Source organism: Pterocles gutturalis, unplaced genomic scaffold, assembly GCF_000699245.1.
Source record: "Pterocles gutturalis isolate BGI_N339 unplaced genomic scaffold, ASM69924v1 scaffold7787, whole genome shotgun sequence".
NCBI classification, from domain to species: domain Eukaryota; kingdom Metazoa; phylum Chordata; class Aves; order Pterocliformes; family Pteroclidae; genus Pterocles; species Pterocles gutturalis.
Window position 1 is genome coordinate 22,650 of NW_010112666.1, and position 14,885 is coordinate 37,534.

The following is a 14,885-nucleotide window of genomic DNA, read 5'->3' on the forward strand; positions in this document are numbered from 1 at the left end:
GCCGACCCATTCCTGAAAGCCTACAACTTCTGTGGAGCGCAGCAAAACCCTGTCCCGGTGCCCGGCACAGTGACTGGGAGTGCAGGCAGGGAGCTTCCCCACAGCCTGGTATGGGCAGAAAATGAAGGCAATCACATCCCTTCCCTGAGGGATGTGCTCTGCCCTTTGGCCACCTGTTCCCAGTATTGGGTATTCTGCACGGAGAAAAGCACAGCCTGTCCCCACGCGACTCCTCAGCAAACCATGGCATCTCCCCGGGGAAATCAGCTCACCATCAGCAAGGGAGCGCACCACTCTCACTAACACCCTGGACTTGCTCTGATAGTCTCCTAACTGCTTCAAAATTTTTCCACTAGTCCTGGTTTTGGAGCTGGAGAGAGTATCGCAAGGTACAACCATGGGATCCCATCCCAAAGAAGAGACCCAGGGATGTCCTGGTCCTTGAGCCACTTACACCGTCACGGGCAGCTTTTCCCACATGTCCCCGGGAGAGGCTGGATCAGACACCAGGCAGGGACCTTGCTGCGAGCTCAGGTGATGCTTTGCCAGCAGCATCCCAACAGAGGACAGCCAGGAAAACGCCCATTTCCAAGCCCAGAGGCAGATGAGAGCAGATAGCAGCAGAGCGAGGGCAGGCGCCAGCGCCCGCCAGCTCACCAGCCTCTCAGCGTGGCTGGCACAAGCACTGCCTAATGAAATGGATGCTGTTCTCCTCTGGTTTCCTCCTCACAATATGGCTTTAATGATGGACTCGTAGTGTCTGAAAAGGGTACCCATGAAAAAGCTGGCAAGCCAGGCTTTTTTTTTTTTTTTGGTTTTGTTTTGTTTTTTTACTGTCACAACTCTGTAAAAAAAAATAAAGGCAACTGCTATATAGAAACCACAGTATGAGGAGAAAGGTCTTTTTGAACCTCTCTAATATGGCTATTAACCATCAACCTGACACACCATTAGAAGGAAGAGATTTTCAAAGGCATGGAGGAGCCCTGTGGCTAGCAATAAAGTTGGGCTGGCGCTCCCTGAAAATCTCATCTCAGACTTTATCTGATCATTATTTCTAAGGTAGCATTTACAAAAACAGCTCAAATGCTTCTCTATCTAACATCTTTTGAGGACACCGTCTTTTTCTCCTATACCCTAAATTTTGTACTTAGGCTCTGGCGGAATAAACCACCATCAAAATGTAAAGACAGTCAAGCACTGCAAAAAACGGCATGGGGAAATGGGTGAATCTCCACTAGTAAAGGCTTTTAAAGACAGGTTCAACACGCACCTGTCAGGTATGTGATAAGTGCAGCTTAACTTGCCTTAGGGCAGGGAAGCTCTCTAGCTGATGTCTCCAAGTCCCTTTTGGCCCTGTGACTCCATGACAAATAAATACTGCCAAGATCTCATCCTGCCACAACCCAGGATGTGTTTAATATCCTGACTGGCTGCTCAGTTCTCTGCCTTGGCTTGCTGTTTGTCCAGGAACACACAGAAACACTTCAGACATTCTGTTAAGAGTCAGCTTACATCTTCCTTACAAACCATCAAAAGCCTGTCTACTTTTACAGTCCCCCTGGAAAAAAAAAAACAGGGAGCAGTAAACCACAAAGAACGCAGAAAAATGTTCACTCTAATATTTCAAAAGCTGCCACGTAAAGCTTTCCTTCAGCCTTTTGTCATCTTGAAAAATGTTGACCGAACTGTTTGCAAGTTGATAATAAGCAAGAAAACCCCACACTGACAAGAATCACCAAATCTTTTAAATATTTTCTACTTGTTCTTGCCAATAGCTTCCACAGGCTGGGCATTCAAATTAAAAATAAAAAAAAGTCAAGCAAGGAGCCTGGGACATTTAACAGGTGCTAATAAACATCGAGATGAAACTTCATTAGGAAATACCAACACTACTGCAAAGATGATCTGTGACATTGCATTTAATGTAATATGATTGCCCAAAGCTGACCTCACACACCGAGCTCCTATCAGCTGGCTTATGGTGCATAATTAATATGACAACTTTAATAACAAACAACCTATAAGGAATGAAAGGAAGTGAATGGCCTGCCATGCTCACCTATGGGTGGCTGTGGGAATCCATCTGTTCACCATTTCTGCAGTGAACAGTTATTTTAGCAGCTTGCTAATCTGCCTTCACCACAGACACTCAAGTGGAAACCACAGAATTTGATGCTGGCCTTTCCCATAAGCTTGTCTGCACCCTGAATTATTTTTTCCCCCAATTTGTAAATTTCATGTGGGTTAAAAAAAAGACCACCTAGTGACACACTTAATTATGAAAGTCTGTGGCACCCTTCCTGATTTCATGTTTCTTGATGAAATCAATGCCCAGTAACAATAATATGAGGATAGAAATGTCTTTGCACCAGCAATAACTCCATGCTCACAGGGCCTTGAGACAACCACCAATACAGTATTTCAAGGGGACGGCCGGAGATTACAACTCCAAGTACCCGCTGCTGCTACAGGCAGAATTAAATCTTTGACCATAACAACTTAAAACCATGGAGAACTGTTCACTCGACACAAGCTACGCCACGCAAAGTGCCTATGGCAGCTTTCAGACAGACATAGGCGAAAGACACCAAAATGAAAAGTAACGTTTTACCGACTGACAAGACACATGGAGCAACTGCCCTTACCTTGACACGTGAATCCTGCAGGTGCAACTCTTACTGCAGCCTTCTGCCATGGGCACTGAGGGGGCCTGTCCGCACCCTTCAGTGGGCATCCCCATCCCATCCATTCGGATGCTGTGGGGTGGTTGTGTGGCGCTTCTCAATGGCCAGGGCACATGCTCCAGGGGGAAAGCAATGATGCTGTCTTGATGCAGCAGTCTTCCCCCACGCGTACCTGCTGGCTTCAGCAGGGCCATACGGGCAAGGTAACTGGAAAACTGTTATTACATTTATCTGAAGATTTCTTCAGTAATTATGGAGAAAGAAAATTTAATTGCCTGGTGACTTTTTTTCCTAAGAAAGAAAGTTAGAAATGTGGCAAGAGTTTTATTTTGCAAGTTAAGGCTTAGCATGAGTTAACACAAATGATGCAGCTCTAATACGCAGTGCTGAAGGGGGTTTTGGTTTATTTTTTTAAAAAAAGCATGTTACTTCAAGGTACATTAGTTGCTACAACAAGCCACGCACTAAAAAATGAACTGGGCCAAATCCTCATAAACTTTAAATCTATTCTCAACAACAAACTGTTCGGAGAAGGAAATAATTTATTGTGTTTCAAAAGCCAGCCAGGTTCCTCACACTAGCATTGCTTGGGCTTTCCTACAGAAAGCTGGGGGGCAGGAAGGGCCCAGGGAGCCCAGCTTTGCCGCTCTACCCACTTCACTGGAGGATCCCACCTCCTTGTGCCTATCGTTTTGCAGAGGCTACATTTGATGCACAAACACAGTTGGGGAACATTGTTGTTAAAATACTACTAATTAAAAAAAAATACTTCCAGTGGGTTTTTCAGAGTTGTGCAGTAGCTCAGGAAGTTGAAGGATGCTGCACATCCTACTGAAAATCAGTGGGATGTTTTGCTACTGATGTCCAAGTTTTTAGCTGCACAAGAAAAGAGAGGAAAGGCAAGATTATTGAAAAATAAAGTGAGAAATTTCTAAGCGAAGCCTGCCATTCCCAACTTCCAGCAACATGAACAAAATCACCCAGTGAAGACATTTGTCTCTATCAAATAAAAAGCATTTTCAGTTGGACAGTCGGTTTGACAAGTGACAAAACCCAACCAGTCTTATTTTTAAACAGCTTTTATGCCCCTTTATCTTGATGGCAATGCACTTCCAGTGGCTGAGATTTACAGGATGGTGGTTTGATGCCGAAGGCAGCTGCACATTCCAGATGTGCCACCATGTCCTCCCACAAGCATTGCCAAGTGTGATGGGCTAATGCTGCCAAGGGGCTCCCATCTAGGTCTGAGACAATGCGTGGCATCTAAAAAATGACATCCTCCACTTTCTATTTATTTGAGGTTTGTTAAACTAACTGTATTTGTGGTTTTATTAATCAAAAGTAGTAAAAAGTTATTCATCTTGCAAAGCACTTGGAATATTTACTGGATGGTCTAAAAGCCGAGAAATTTTTATTTCATTATTAAAGATGCTTTTAAATCCTTGCTGGCAACCCTTGACTGTCAATTATAGAGTCACTTTGCCCAGGTGGAACAGCATGCTTATATTTTATCTGTTTTTTAAATGAGCTGCACATTAACAGGGTCTGTGAACATGCAACCACTGCTTTTACATTGACTCTTATGTATCATGGTGTTTTCATGGTTTTCACACACGAAACGTATCCCCTGTACAACAATCACAAATTGTTGATTTTAAAAACACATCTGTTTGAAAATGCTAGAATAAAGACCCAGCCCTACAGATAACTTGGAGATTATTGTTCTAACCAGCTGATGACCAAGGTACGTCAGGTACATTTTGCCAGATGGCAAATGCTTCCCTCCGTTACTTTCCAGTGTAAAACTATGCCCTGTGACAGCCAAGCACCACATATTTTCTTGAAACACAGCAGGAAGAATTTTCTTAAGCACTGATTAAAATGATTATGAACACTTGGTATCATTTATGATGTACACGCAGGGAAGCGCTTGTTAGCAACACTTATGCCACGTGCCAAATACATCTGTCATCTACAAGTGAATGTGATGGTTTAGAACTGCATCACACCTCAAGTAGCTCACATATTACTTCTGACTGCAAAATTATCACTCAGTCACTGAAGCAAAACACAGCACCCATTCCAAGCCACAGACTAGAACTGTTTTGTGGTTTTTTTCTTTTTTTTTTTAGACCAGTTGGCAAATTGTGCTCCTGAAATTGGAACCTCTTGAAGACAACGACATAGTCCATCTGCTGCAGTGGTAATTTCCCTGCCACCTTACTTCCATTAGAAAACACTGCTCTTCAAAACAAAAGGAAACCCAGCTTTGTTGCCATAACCTGTCAATCTCTGCACACAACTTACATAGCTGCTCTGAGGATGCACGACACCCTTCACTCTCAGACTACTGCCTACTGAAACCTGGAAGTTCACAAAAGTCTGACTTTACCATGGAGCTCCCAACTGGCTTTATTTCGTTTTACAAAAATGTATCTGAGCAGCTGCGAGCAAGAAGAGATCCCAGCTGCACGGACAAAGTTGCCGCAGCATAGATACACTTTGGGAAGCTTGTGGGGAAAGAGCCGCCCTCTGCCAGAGCCCTGCTTCATGGCAAACACCACAACTGGGAGTCTTGGAAAGGTTCACCCACGGGCAAGAATGGATCTTCGACTAAGCCAGCGAGGAACAAACCAGATGGAACATTTCAGAACGTAACAGGGAACCGTCCGTCTGTCAGAAAGACATGCGATGAATTTGCTTCAAATGACACCACCCTGACCTATGCTAATAGCAATGGCGGCCTGCAAGCTGTCTGGATCAAAGTCACTAGTTTTGAGAGACTGAAAACACACTAACTCAATATCCCAGGTTTACCATAACATGAATAGCTCAGAGCTAGCACTGCAGAGATACTTGGTGACATTACAAAAGCCACGATTGTTGGACACTGACACCAAAACTGAGTATCATAAATTACTGACAGATTGGGACTACGTGATTTCCAAATTCTCCTTTACTCCTGTAAGATGGCAAGATGTTTTAATAATCTACAGTGATAAGACAGCAGCATTCAGAGGACCTCAAAACAGAAATCCCATTACGTTAAACTTTCTGATACTAGACCTAGAAGCTTTTGGCAAGACGCTGCTGAGTCTTAAGACCACCAGCAGCAATATCACTGTATGAATCAATCATGAAAACATCTAGGGATCGAGACTTTTCATAGTAGGAAAGCCTGAAATGAAATAATAACTCCAAGTGTTGACCACGTCCACCCAGACTTTGGAAAGAAGGGAACTGATGCTACGATTGACCTAACTGGACCCTGATGGTCTGCCATGACTGGGAAGCCTTTGGTGGGCCATATATCTAACTTTAAGATGTACTCCAAATACTTCTTTTGGATCGAAAGGACATCTCCTGAGAGCTCATTTTTTTTTATTTTCTTAAACTGGATGTTGTTTGATGGCAACACCGGCCTTCTCTTAGAGTACAAACTGTAAATAATGCACCTTGACACTCTTGATGTTACTTCTCCATATCCAAACACTAAGGAAACAAAAGTAATAAATTACTAGTGGATTACAAGTGCTAGGTGTTCATATTCAGAAAATTACACTTCAGGGCTAAGCCTGACATTCTGCTTCAACTGGTTTGATTTTTGGGTCTATTTCAACTAGTTCCCCTTGTTTCATGGGCCGATGAATAGGCTGAAGTGCTGCTCTATATGCAATAAACTTTTTGTACTGCGTTATGTAGGCTGGACTTCCAACTGGAGTTTCAGCTGGGGTTGAGACAGCTACATCTTGCACTCGTTTACTTCTGCTGAAGATCTAATGTTATCTTCTTCTATCAGACAGTAACCAATGAAGCCTAGCTGAAATGTAGAGTACATTTTAAATGCAACTATATGAGAGCTTAATTTCTTACTGTTGCTGTGCCAAGAACAGTCCGCAAAAAGAAGCTGACACTGAATAAATGGTAGGCATTATATCTTACAGGTTTTATTTCTGAAAACAAAACAAACTAGAACTTTGCAGCAGATATAGGAATGCGTTTCATATTTTGTTACAAAGTGCTAGTGTCCTACTGATTATTCGACAGCTTCACAAGCTGGTATATAGCATGGTTATAGTATGCTCAGGTATTCTTTGTGTCTCAATGTTGTCACATTGTAGGAAAAAAAAAGTCTGTTTGAAAGCAGGGTTAGCTGCACATTAAAAAACTCTGGGATGAACAATGGAAAGGACCCAGTAAAATGGGATTGAGTGGAGAACGTCAGAGCGCCTGGCAGAAGTGTGGTGCTTGAAAAGGATGATGTCTTTCTGCTACATGCTCCTCCAAAAGTATTAGTGGAAATTTATCTTACCTGCCAGTTACGATAGTGTCAGTGTAATGCCATGCAGCTACAAGAAGCAACGTGAGAGAGAGCTGGGTCACAAACCAGATCTAGATGCACCAAGAGTTAGCTGGATTCAGCAGGTGTTTTGTTGGAAGAACAAAATGAGAGCAGATGACAAAAGATGGGAGTTTAAGGAACAAAGATGACTGTTTTAAGGTAATTTGGTAATAAAAAAAACCAGAATAATGACGTCAATGTCCCTGACTAGGCATACTATACTGAGAAAAGATATATTTCTTAAGATTTCTTCCAGCTTTTTTTTGCTCACTGAATCAGAGCTCTTCTTCCGCTTCCCCAAGTATGACCTTTACATGGCCTTCAATGCTGAAGCTCTTCCATTCCTGGTGTTTCTTTGCTGACATACTGATGCATACACAGTAAAGGCAGTGCAAGATTGTGTACATTTCTTCTTCCCTGAGTAAATGGCACATAGTCAAAAAAAATAAATCTAAAGGCTTCCCTTCTGCTACTTTTGACTCAAGAGATGGGAGTTCTGCTCCCCTGTGAACAACCAGTGTCTACTGACTTAATGAAGTCTGTACTTGGGTCTTCTGTGACCAGAAAAATACATTGCAATCAAGGAGGCTTCAGGCATCCAGGGACAGGAAAAGACAAGGTCCCCAACAGTCTAACTCTCAAGCCTCAAAAGGGTAAAATATATGGGCAGAACAGAGTCCTGGTTTAAGTAAGTTTCCAAAGTACCAAGGACCTTTAAGTTTAAACATTGATGACACTTGTTACTTATTTCTAAAAGAGAATCCATCTGAGTAAGTTCTCTTAGTGTTCAAAGACCGAAAACATAGCAAAGGGTTCCTCATGGGAGATGACTTCTCTTATACTTGTGTGGACTATACATGAGTTTCCCAGTTGTGCAGACGACAAAATCCAGAAACACAAAGTGGACACCTGGAAAGCTCCAGAGAAGAGGCAAACTTTTCTCCCACAGCCTAACTGCACTGAGTCCCGTCTCTCTGTCCCACAGTCTCCAGCTTTATGCTGATATAAACCCACTGGATTCTGGGGCACTTGCACAGGTCTTTCCAACAATGTCAACAGTGCTGAACCAGGCTCAGAAGTTTTTAAAAATAAAATGGAAGCTCCCATTATAGACACACGTAAGTAAGAACAAATGGGCAGATGTTCCTTGCAAAATACATGACATCTTTATAGTCATTGTGTAGAAGCTGAATGGATGATCTGACAGGAAACTGCAGCTTACAGTTCTGATGATCCATCTCTGGGTTTTGGCATCTTCCATTTTCAGGTGAAAAGCAACCTTGTTTCTTTTTAAGTATAAACAAGCCAACAAGTTCATACTGTAGCTAAAAACAAATTCTGCAAACACTGCCAACTCAGCCGTATGTTAAGTAAACAAACATTTGATAGTCAAGCAGGTAAAGTATCAAAGAAGCTCCGTTTGAATAGTATTTATTTGCAATCATTAGGTTTAAATGGGAAATTGTTTACAGGCACACACTAGATACCCAAAACAGAATGAACATAAAGAAATTTGAAGGTCCTTTTCCAATATTTCAAATATTTTATTAAATATTTTATTCAGTTTCATTATCACAGTTTAATGTACTTTAGCATGTTATACACATGACTTAACATGTGCACTTAAAAATACCAAATTAGAGCTTTTTGAAGAAAGTCCGACATTCTACAAATGTGCTTATTTTAATTACACGCATCTAAGAAGGCAGTAGCCCTATTATACCACTGATGGAGATGAACTATCGTAAGGCAAGTTTACACCAAGCTTTGGAGAGAATAAAGCCAAATACTGGGTCAAAATTCAGTGGAATTATGTGTGAGAATAAAAGTTGAAGGATTGGGCCGCAGGAAGATCATAGCAAATCAGTTGTGTTAAAACTGTCAACAGATACTGGTTATTAAAAGCAAGCACTGCTGAGAAAGAAGGTTTTGGTAGCATCCAGGTCAGCACGATCTGTGGTGTTTTTCAGGTGTGATTTTTGAAAAATCACACCTTATGGTGTAATGTGGAGGAAAGAGACTGAAATCTAGCAAGGAAGTTGAAAAACTATCGTCTGAGAAACCTCATGTTTTATGCACTAACATGGGAACACTTTTGTACAGAGAACATGTTGCAAATCACTGCACTCCGATGTGGGTGTGTCTGTGCATATGTACACATACATGCAGACACATGCACATGTATGCCTCTCTTAGTTTTGTCACCTTCAAAGCCCCAACCACTGATTACAGTGTAACAGTGTGTGGGAGAAAATAAGGTTTCAGTTGCAGAAGTGAAAAGAGCAGAGATGAGAGCACTACATTTGGAAACCTGGTTAGTTGCCTGTAGAGGTGTGGTTTTTTCCAGTAAGGTACAATGTGGGTCTGCTGGTATACTGTAACAGTTAAGACCCAGAAACTACAATATAATTCTCTGGAATAACTCGATAAACATTCAGCTATTTGCAGTCATTTTCAAAATCCCACGTCAATGAAGGCCCTAGGTCACAATGCCGTGCCTCCCCCAGGAACATGACACAAGCCCAAGCTTAAATCCAAGAGTGTAGTGGTCCATAATCGGGGCTCCTGCACTGTCACAGTGCAAACAGCAGCACTGCCCTGTAAGTAAGGACAGTTTTCAGCGTAAGCTTAGGTGTGTTGCTGAGTGGAGATCTCATGTCAAGTCTTCCTAGATTTCTGCCTTAGAACAACTAATGGGTGAACATAAAATATACATCCAACCTCATAAGCTTCTTCAAAGTTGTCAATTCAGTAGAAAATACTGAGTATATAAGTCGACTATAATCGTACTTAGGTGAGGGCATAAACCTCACTGTGCCTTTTTATTGGGGAATTCAGGGGAGGAGGCAAGTAACTCTTTCACAGACTAAATGCACTCATTCATGGCGCTCAGTGTCCTGAAGTGCCTCAGCTCCCTGGCAGCTGTTAGGTGACAGTTCCACAATATGTACAAGGTAAAGAGGAGAATGCCACAAGTATTACAAAACATGGCAAAGATACCCAGGAGCTCTACAATCTATCAAACAAGCACAGCAAACAAACAGCATCTAATGGGTAAAGTATGGTATACAATGCACAAGATGCACAGTTACATCTCCTTGCAAAATCAGGATTGCAAACGTAAACTCCAGAACAAGTTTCAAGAGCAGCATTTGGCTTACTGCATCAACCTGGCAATATCTGAGTCCACCACGCCACGACACTGCATTTTCTTCTGTTACAAAAACTGATCTCACTGAACCAACTAGAGCCAGCAGGCCCACATCCTGCAACCCGTATGACTACGGCAGAGGTTACACAAAAATGCTCCAGCAACATAGTTTGGCTATCACTGTATATTCAGCCTTTACGTTGTCTGCTCTATATAAACATTGCCCTTGGAAAGTAAAGCACACAGTGACATACAAATGGTATCAATGGCTGAAAAGATTACACAATCAAGCCTGAAAGCAAATGGAAGTTAATGAAAGTAGTCTTTTAGGAGAGGTAGCCATATTAGACTCAGCATTCAAAAAAAGGGAGTGCACTCAAAGGGTCAACATACATTATATAGTCTCTTGAAGACCCATCATGGTTTTGTTTTTCCTACTTTTTTTTTTTTTTTTTGCAGAATGTACACACCCAGGCAAACGCAAACACACGCATAACACACACACACACACATATATACATCTATCTTTTTTCATAATTCCCCTTTGTTGCCATAACTTTGCTATACTGAGAACAAAGGCCAGCTTTTCCTTTCATCCTATCTTAGCCATCCCACGTTTGCAACTGTTGCCTTCCGTCCGTTCAATAACCGTACAGTAGCTAAACAGGCAGTGGAAATTAAAACTGCTTCAATTTAATATCCTGTTCCAAAGACAGCATCCAAACTATAAGGCATTCCCTCGTTCCGATGCGAGTTACAACTCTCTTAGGTTTCTACTTAATACAAACTGCAGAGTGCTCTTCGGCCTTGTGCTACAAAGGCAGCTTCCACCCAAATAATAAAGACCAAAGCTGGAATTTAAACACCCCAAGTTCACACACTCCTACCAGTCCCTTGTTCCTGTGCCCCTTTCCAACAACACTTAACACTTTAATTTCAAAAGTCATGCACCAATGCTATAAAATAGAAACCCAAACTACCAAGAAGTCTCTTGCTCATGACTTTGGGATATTGTATTAGTATAAAAGAGCATTCAGTCATCTTAAATAAATATATTCTATTTCTGAAATCACAGCACATTCAAGGGGTAGTTACTGCCATAAGCAGAGCATTAAGTAATCTCCATAGATGTTTTTAGAATCATAGAATTCATTTAGATGGGAAAAGACCTTTAAAATCATCGTTTCGATTGATTTGGTCTAATATCTGGAAAATAACCTACTGTGAAGATAAGAATCTGCATCTCAAATGTTCTGCAGACCATTCTTCCCGTATATGTATACAGTACTAGAACAATTAAGACGACATTACAGTAATTTTCTCCCAGCTGCTTACATTTGTAGCTTCAGCTACGACAATGTATTTTGTATACCTCAAAAGTACATATGAAATATCAAAGATCACTAAATAAATAAGAGCCAAGGAAAACTGGGACAGTACTGCATTTTACACTTGAGACAAGATTCCCCCCTCCCATAGATAAGTCACAGAGGATGCTTACGGTAAATGCTTTTCTTTTTTTTTTTTTTTAAAGAAAGATTTATACACAGGTTCAGATCCAGAAAATAATGTGAAATGCATAAATATTGATAGCTTTAGCTAAGTTAAAATGGGTTCAGTAAAGTATGATACAACATATTCAGAATAAACAAAGCAGGAAAGCATCATATTTTGGTTTGCTTGAGATATACATAAGGTGCAACAATTTCTTCTCTAGAGGCATTTGTGGACAATGTGTTAACCGGTAACAGTGTTTGCTGGTATACTGAAATACACACAATAGCAATAAGATTTTCCAAAACGAAAGCAGCTGAAATTAATAAAAATTAAAACAAAACAAACAAGGAAAAAAACCCAACCCCAATACAGTAAGATATTGGTCTGAAATTTTTGTTGTGCTAACAGACTTTGTTACCTGAAAATACTGATACCCCTTCTAGTAGATTCAGGGAAAATTCTAGCTACTGAAATCAAGACATCACTCAGAGAACCAACAAAGGCCTAGTGAACTATAAAGCTTTGCAGGATTTCTGCTACTCTCAGTGCCTAATCGCTTAAAAATTAAGCATATCTACAAAAAGGTTTATAAGTATCTGAAAACAGTCATATCCAGTAAACTGACCCAACCCTACCCCCTCTCTAAGGGAAAGTCAAGGAAAAGCAGATCAAGTAAGATATTAATTCATATAGAAAAAAGTAATTTTCTGTTTCTTTTAAAAAAGGTACCATTAATATACAGAAATATCTTCAGGAACAATATTGAAATTTAAATCGAGGCAGGATGGGGTGCTTTGACAAAAATATATCTACTCTAAAGGTTTCTAGAGAAATAAGTTAGTACCATTGTCAACGTGAACGGCCTGCACTGTAACATATTTGGATTTCAGCTAATTATAAAGTGGTCCAAAACTCCAACAGCCACCTTGCTGTGACCCAACAGTTTTAAGTCTTAAGTTTTTCCTGTCTTGTTAAAATAACTTTAAAACTTTAATAAAATCTTATTAAAAATACTGCCATAGGCTGCAATGGCATCCTAGGGGCTCTTAGTCATATATTCACCTGAATTTTTAAAAAGCCTTTTCACTGACTCATTGGCTCGTAAATTTTGTTTTTCTTTTGCTGTTGTTCCCTTCTTCCCACACATGCATCCTCAATGGTGCTGTTTCAGTGACACTTCCCCAGCTACCTGCCTTTTGCCAGACCTTTAATCCTTTGTTACAACTTGTGTGGTATGTTGTATATTGTTTCCCAACACTGAACCAAAGACTTTCACTTAACTACAACAATGAAAGGCTAAACCTAGCAAGCATTAATAAGAGTTACTGTCCATATGGCTATTACATCAAATTAGTTATAAAATAACCCCAAAACATATTATCAATTCAGTCAAGTATAAATAAGAATGCCTGATAGAATGATGTAAACTCTCTTCATTTAAAGACTTAGTTCAAAGAACTTCAAACTCAATCCAATACTATTAGAAGTCCAGCCGGTGTGACGAAGACTAATAGAAAATTATTGCTGGAGTCCAATTTGGTAAATTGTTGTGCTACAATGCAAAAAGTAGGGAAACATCTTGTGCTATAGAAGAAGTACCCTGTTGAATTTGTAGCTTTAGATCAATTACTAGCAATCGTTTTGCATCTGTTGGTAGGAATCAATGCTTGGTTATACAATAGTGTAAGTCAAGATAGCGAAGGTAACAGGCCAAGTGATACATTTGGCCTGCTTTTGGGATGTATCTATGAGAGCAAAACACAAAAATTCAACATGAGCAAAGACAGAAACTAGCAGATGGATCTGTTTGGGAGTCTGAATTCAGTCAAATGTTATTCTTCAGTTGTGGTTTATCGTATACAACTTTCCACTTTACCAACACAAACTGTAATTGGCCCTTTATGCCAACTCTTGAAGCCGATTTCGACTATGCATAGTATCTACAATAACGCCAGTGTCTCCAAAATGTAAAAGGTATGTGTATCGGTTTACATGTATATCGAAAAGTCATGGTTTTAGGTTTTCAGAACAGTGAAATAATACTAAGGTCACTTTTGAAAAATGCATTTGCAGTACTTTTTGTTTATAGGAAAGTTTCACCAAGTCGCTCAGGTATCTATGCAAAAATAAAGGAACCATCCAAGGCGTGAAAGACAAGTCAATTATCTGCAGTATTTTCCATACACCACTCCTTTTTCTAATGCACATCATCCTGGTTACTCAAAGCTAAATTAAAAAGAAACAAACCCAAACATAGCCTGTCAGAATTTTTGCCAGTAAACTCTACCACTCTGGTGGCAAATATAAAAGTGCAGAACATCTGGACCACATGGCTGCCTAAACACCGCTAACAATGGTACATCTGTCCAGGCTGCCTTGAGTTCTCTGGAACAGGTTTTAAATTCATTCTACAATATAAACGTAGGCATAACCTATTAATATAAACCATCTTAGAACTTAAATCTTCATGTACAAAAATGACTAAGAATATCTAATAATAACTAGTGCAGTGCGTCAGTGTTTTTGTTGTTGTTGTTTTTTTTTTTTCATTTTCATTTAGAATAACTAGGTATTATATAAACTAGTTGCCATACTCTCTGGTTGGTAAAAGAGATGCTGTGTGAGCTAACAGTAAAGGCAGCCTTTTTCACACCAACCACCTATTCACTGTTTAAAAGCCTTCAATAGAAAGCAAGCTCTGGGATCATTCAATTTCTGTTCATTAATAGACAATATCACCCTCCTACATACTGGGTTCCGATTTGAGGATCTGGCCCAAGTTGCTAACGTCTGGCTTCCAGTGAATTCTGGGCCACTCAGAGCAATAAGCAGTTGCTTGCAGTCTATAGTTTCCATCATATGGACTGACTAGCTTCCCTTGGTAAAGACAAGGCTAGGATATTAGGTAAAGCACAATGTTTTACAATAAAGTGGAGCTTCACTGGTCAGCGCAGGAAATAAGCACTGGAGCCTGAGACATTTCATTTGGCTGTCCATCATGTGGCAGAGATGTGGCCCTCTGACTTCTGCAAAAGAAGAAAAGAAAAGCCACCCATCATTATTTGGAGCATGGGAGGTGTGTTTATCAGACCAGAAAGGACAGAAAGCGGCACGTGATATGGTTCAACATCTGACTGTCACAACATAAGCATTGTCACTCCTTGCTGCAACAGATGCCCACATACCACTGTTACATGCTCTTTTTACA

General features: G+C 40.5%; 1 protein-coding gene across 1 annotated transcript in view; it reads right to left on the minus strand.

Annotated features, from left to right (window-relative positions):
• Positions 1-14,209: 14,209 nt before the first annotated feature.
• The window catches only part of BBX (bobby sox homolog (Drosophila)), a 57,945-nt gene continuing 57,269 nt past the window's right edge, over positions 14,210-14,885 (minus strand). The window contains exon 14 of the mRNA XM_010074143.1: positions 14,210-14,703. Coding sequence (XP_010072445.1) covers positions 14,616-14,703 — 88 coding nt within the window. The 3' untranslated portion in view covers positions 14,210-14,615. The remainder of the gene's footprint in view (positions 14,704-14,885) is intronic.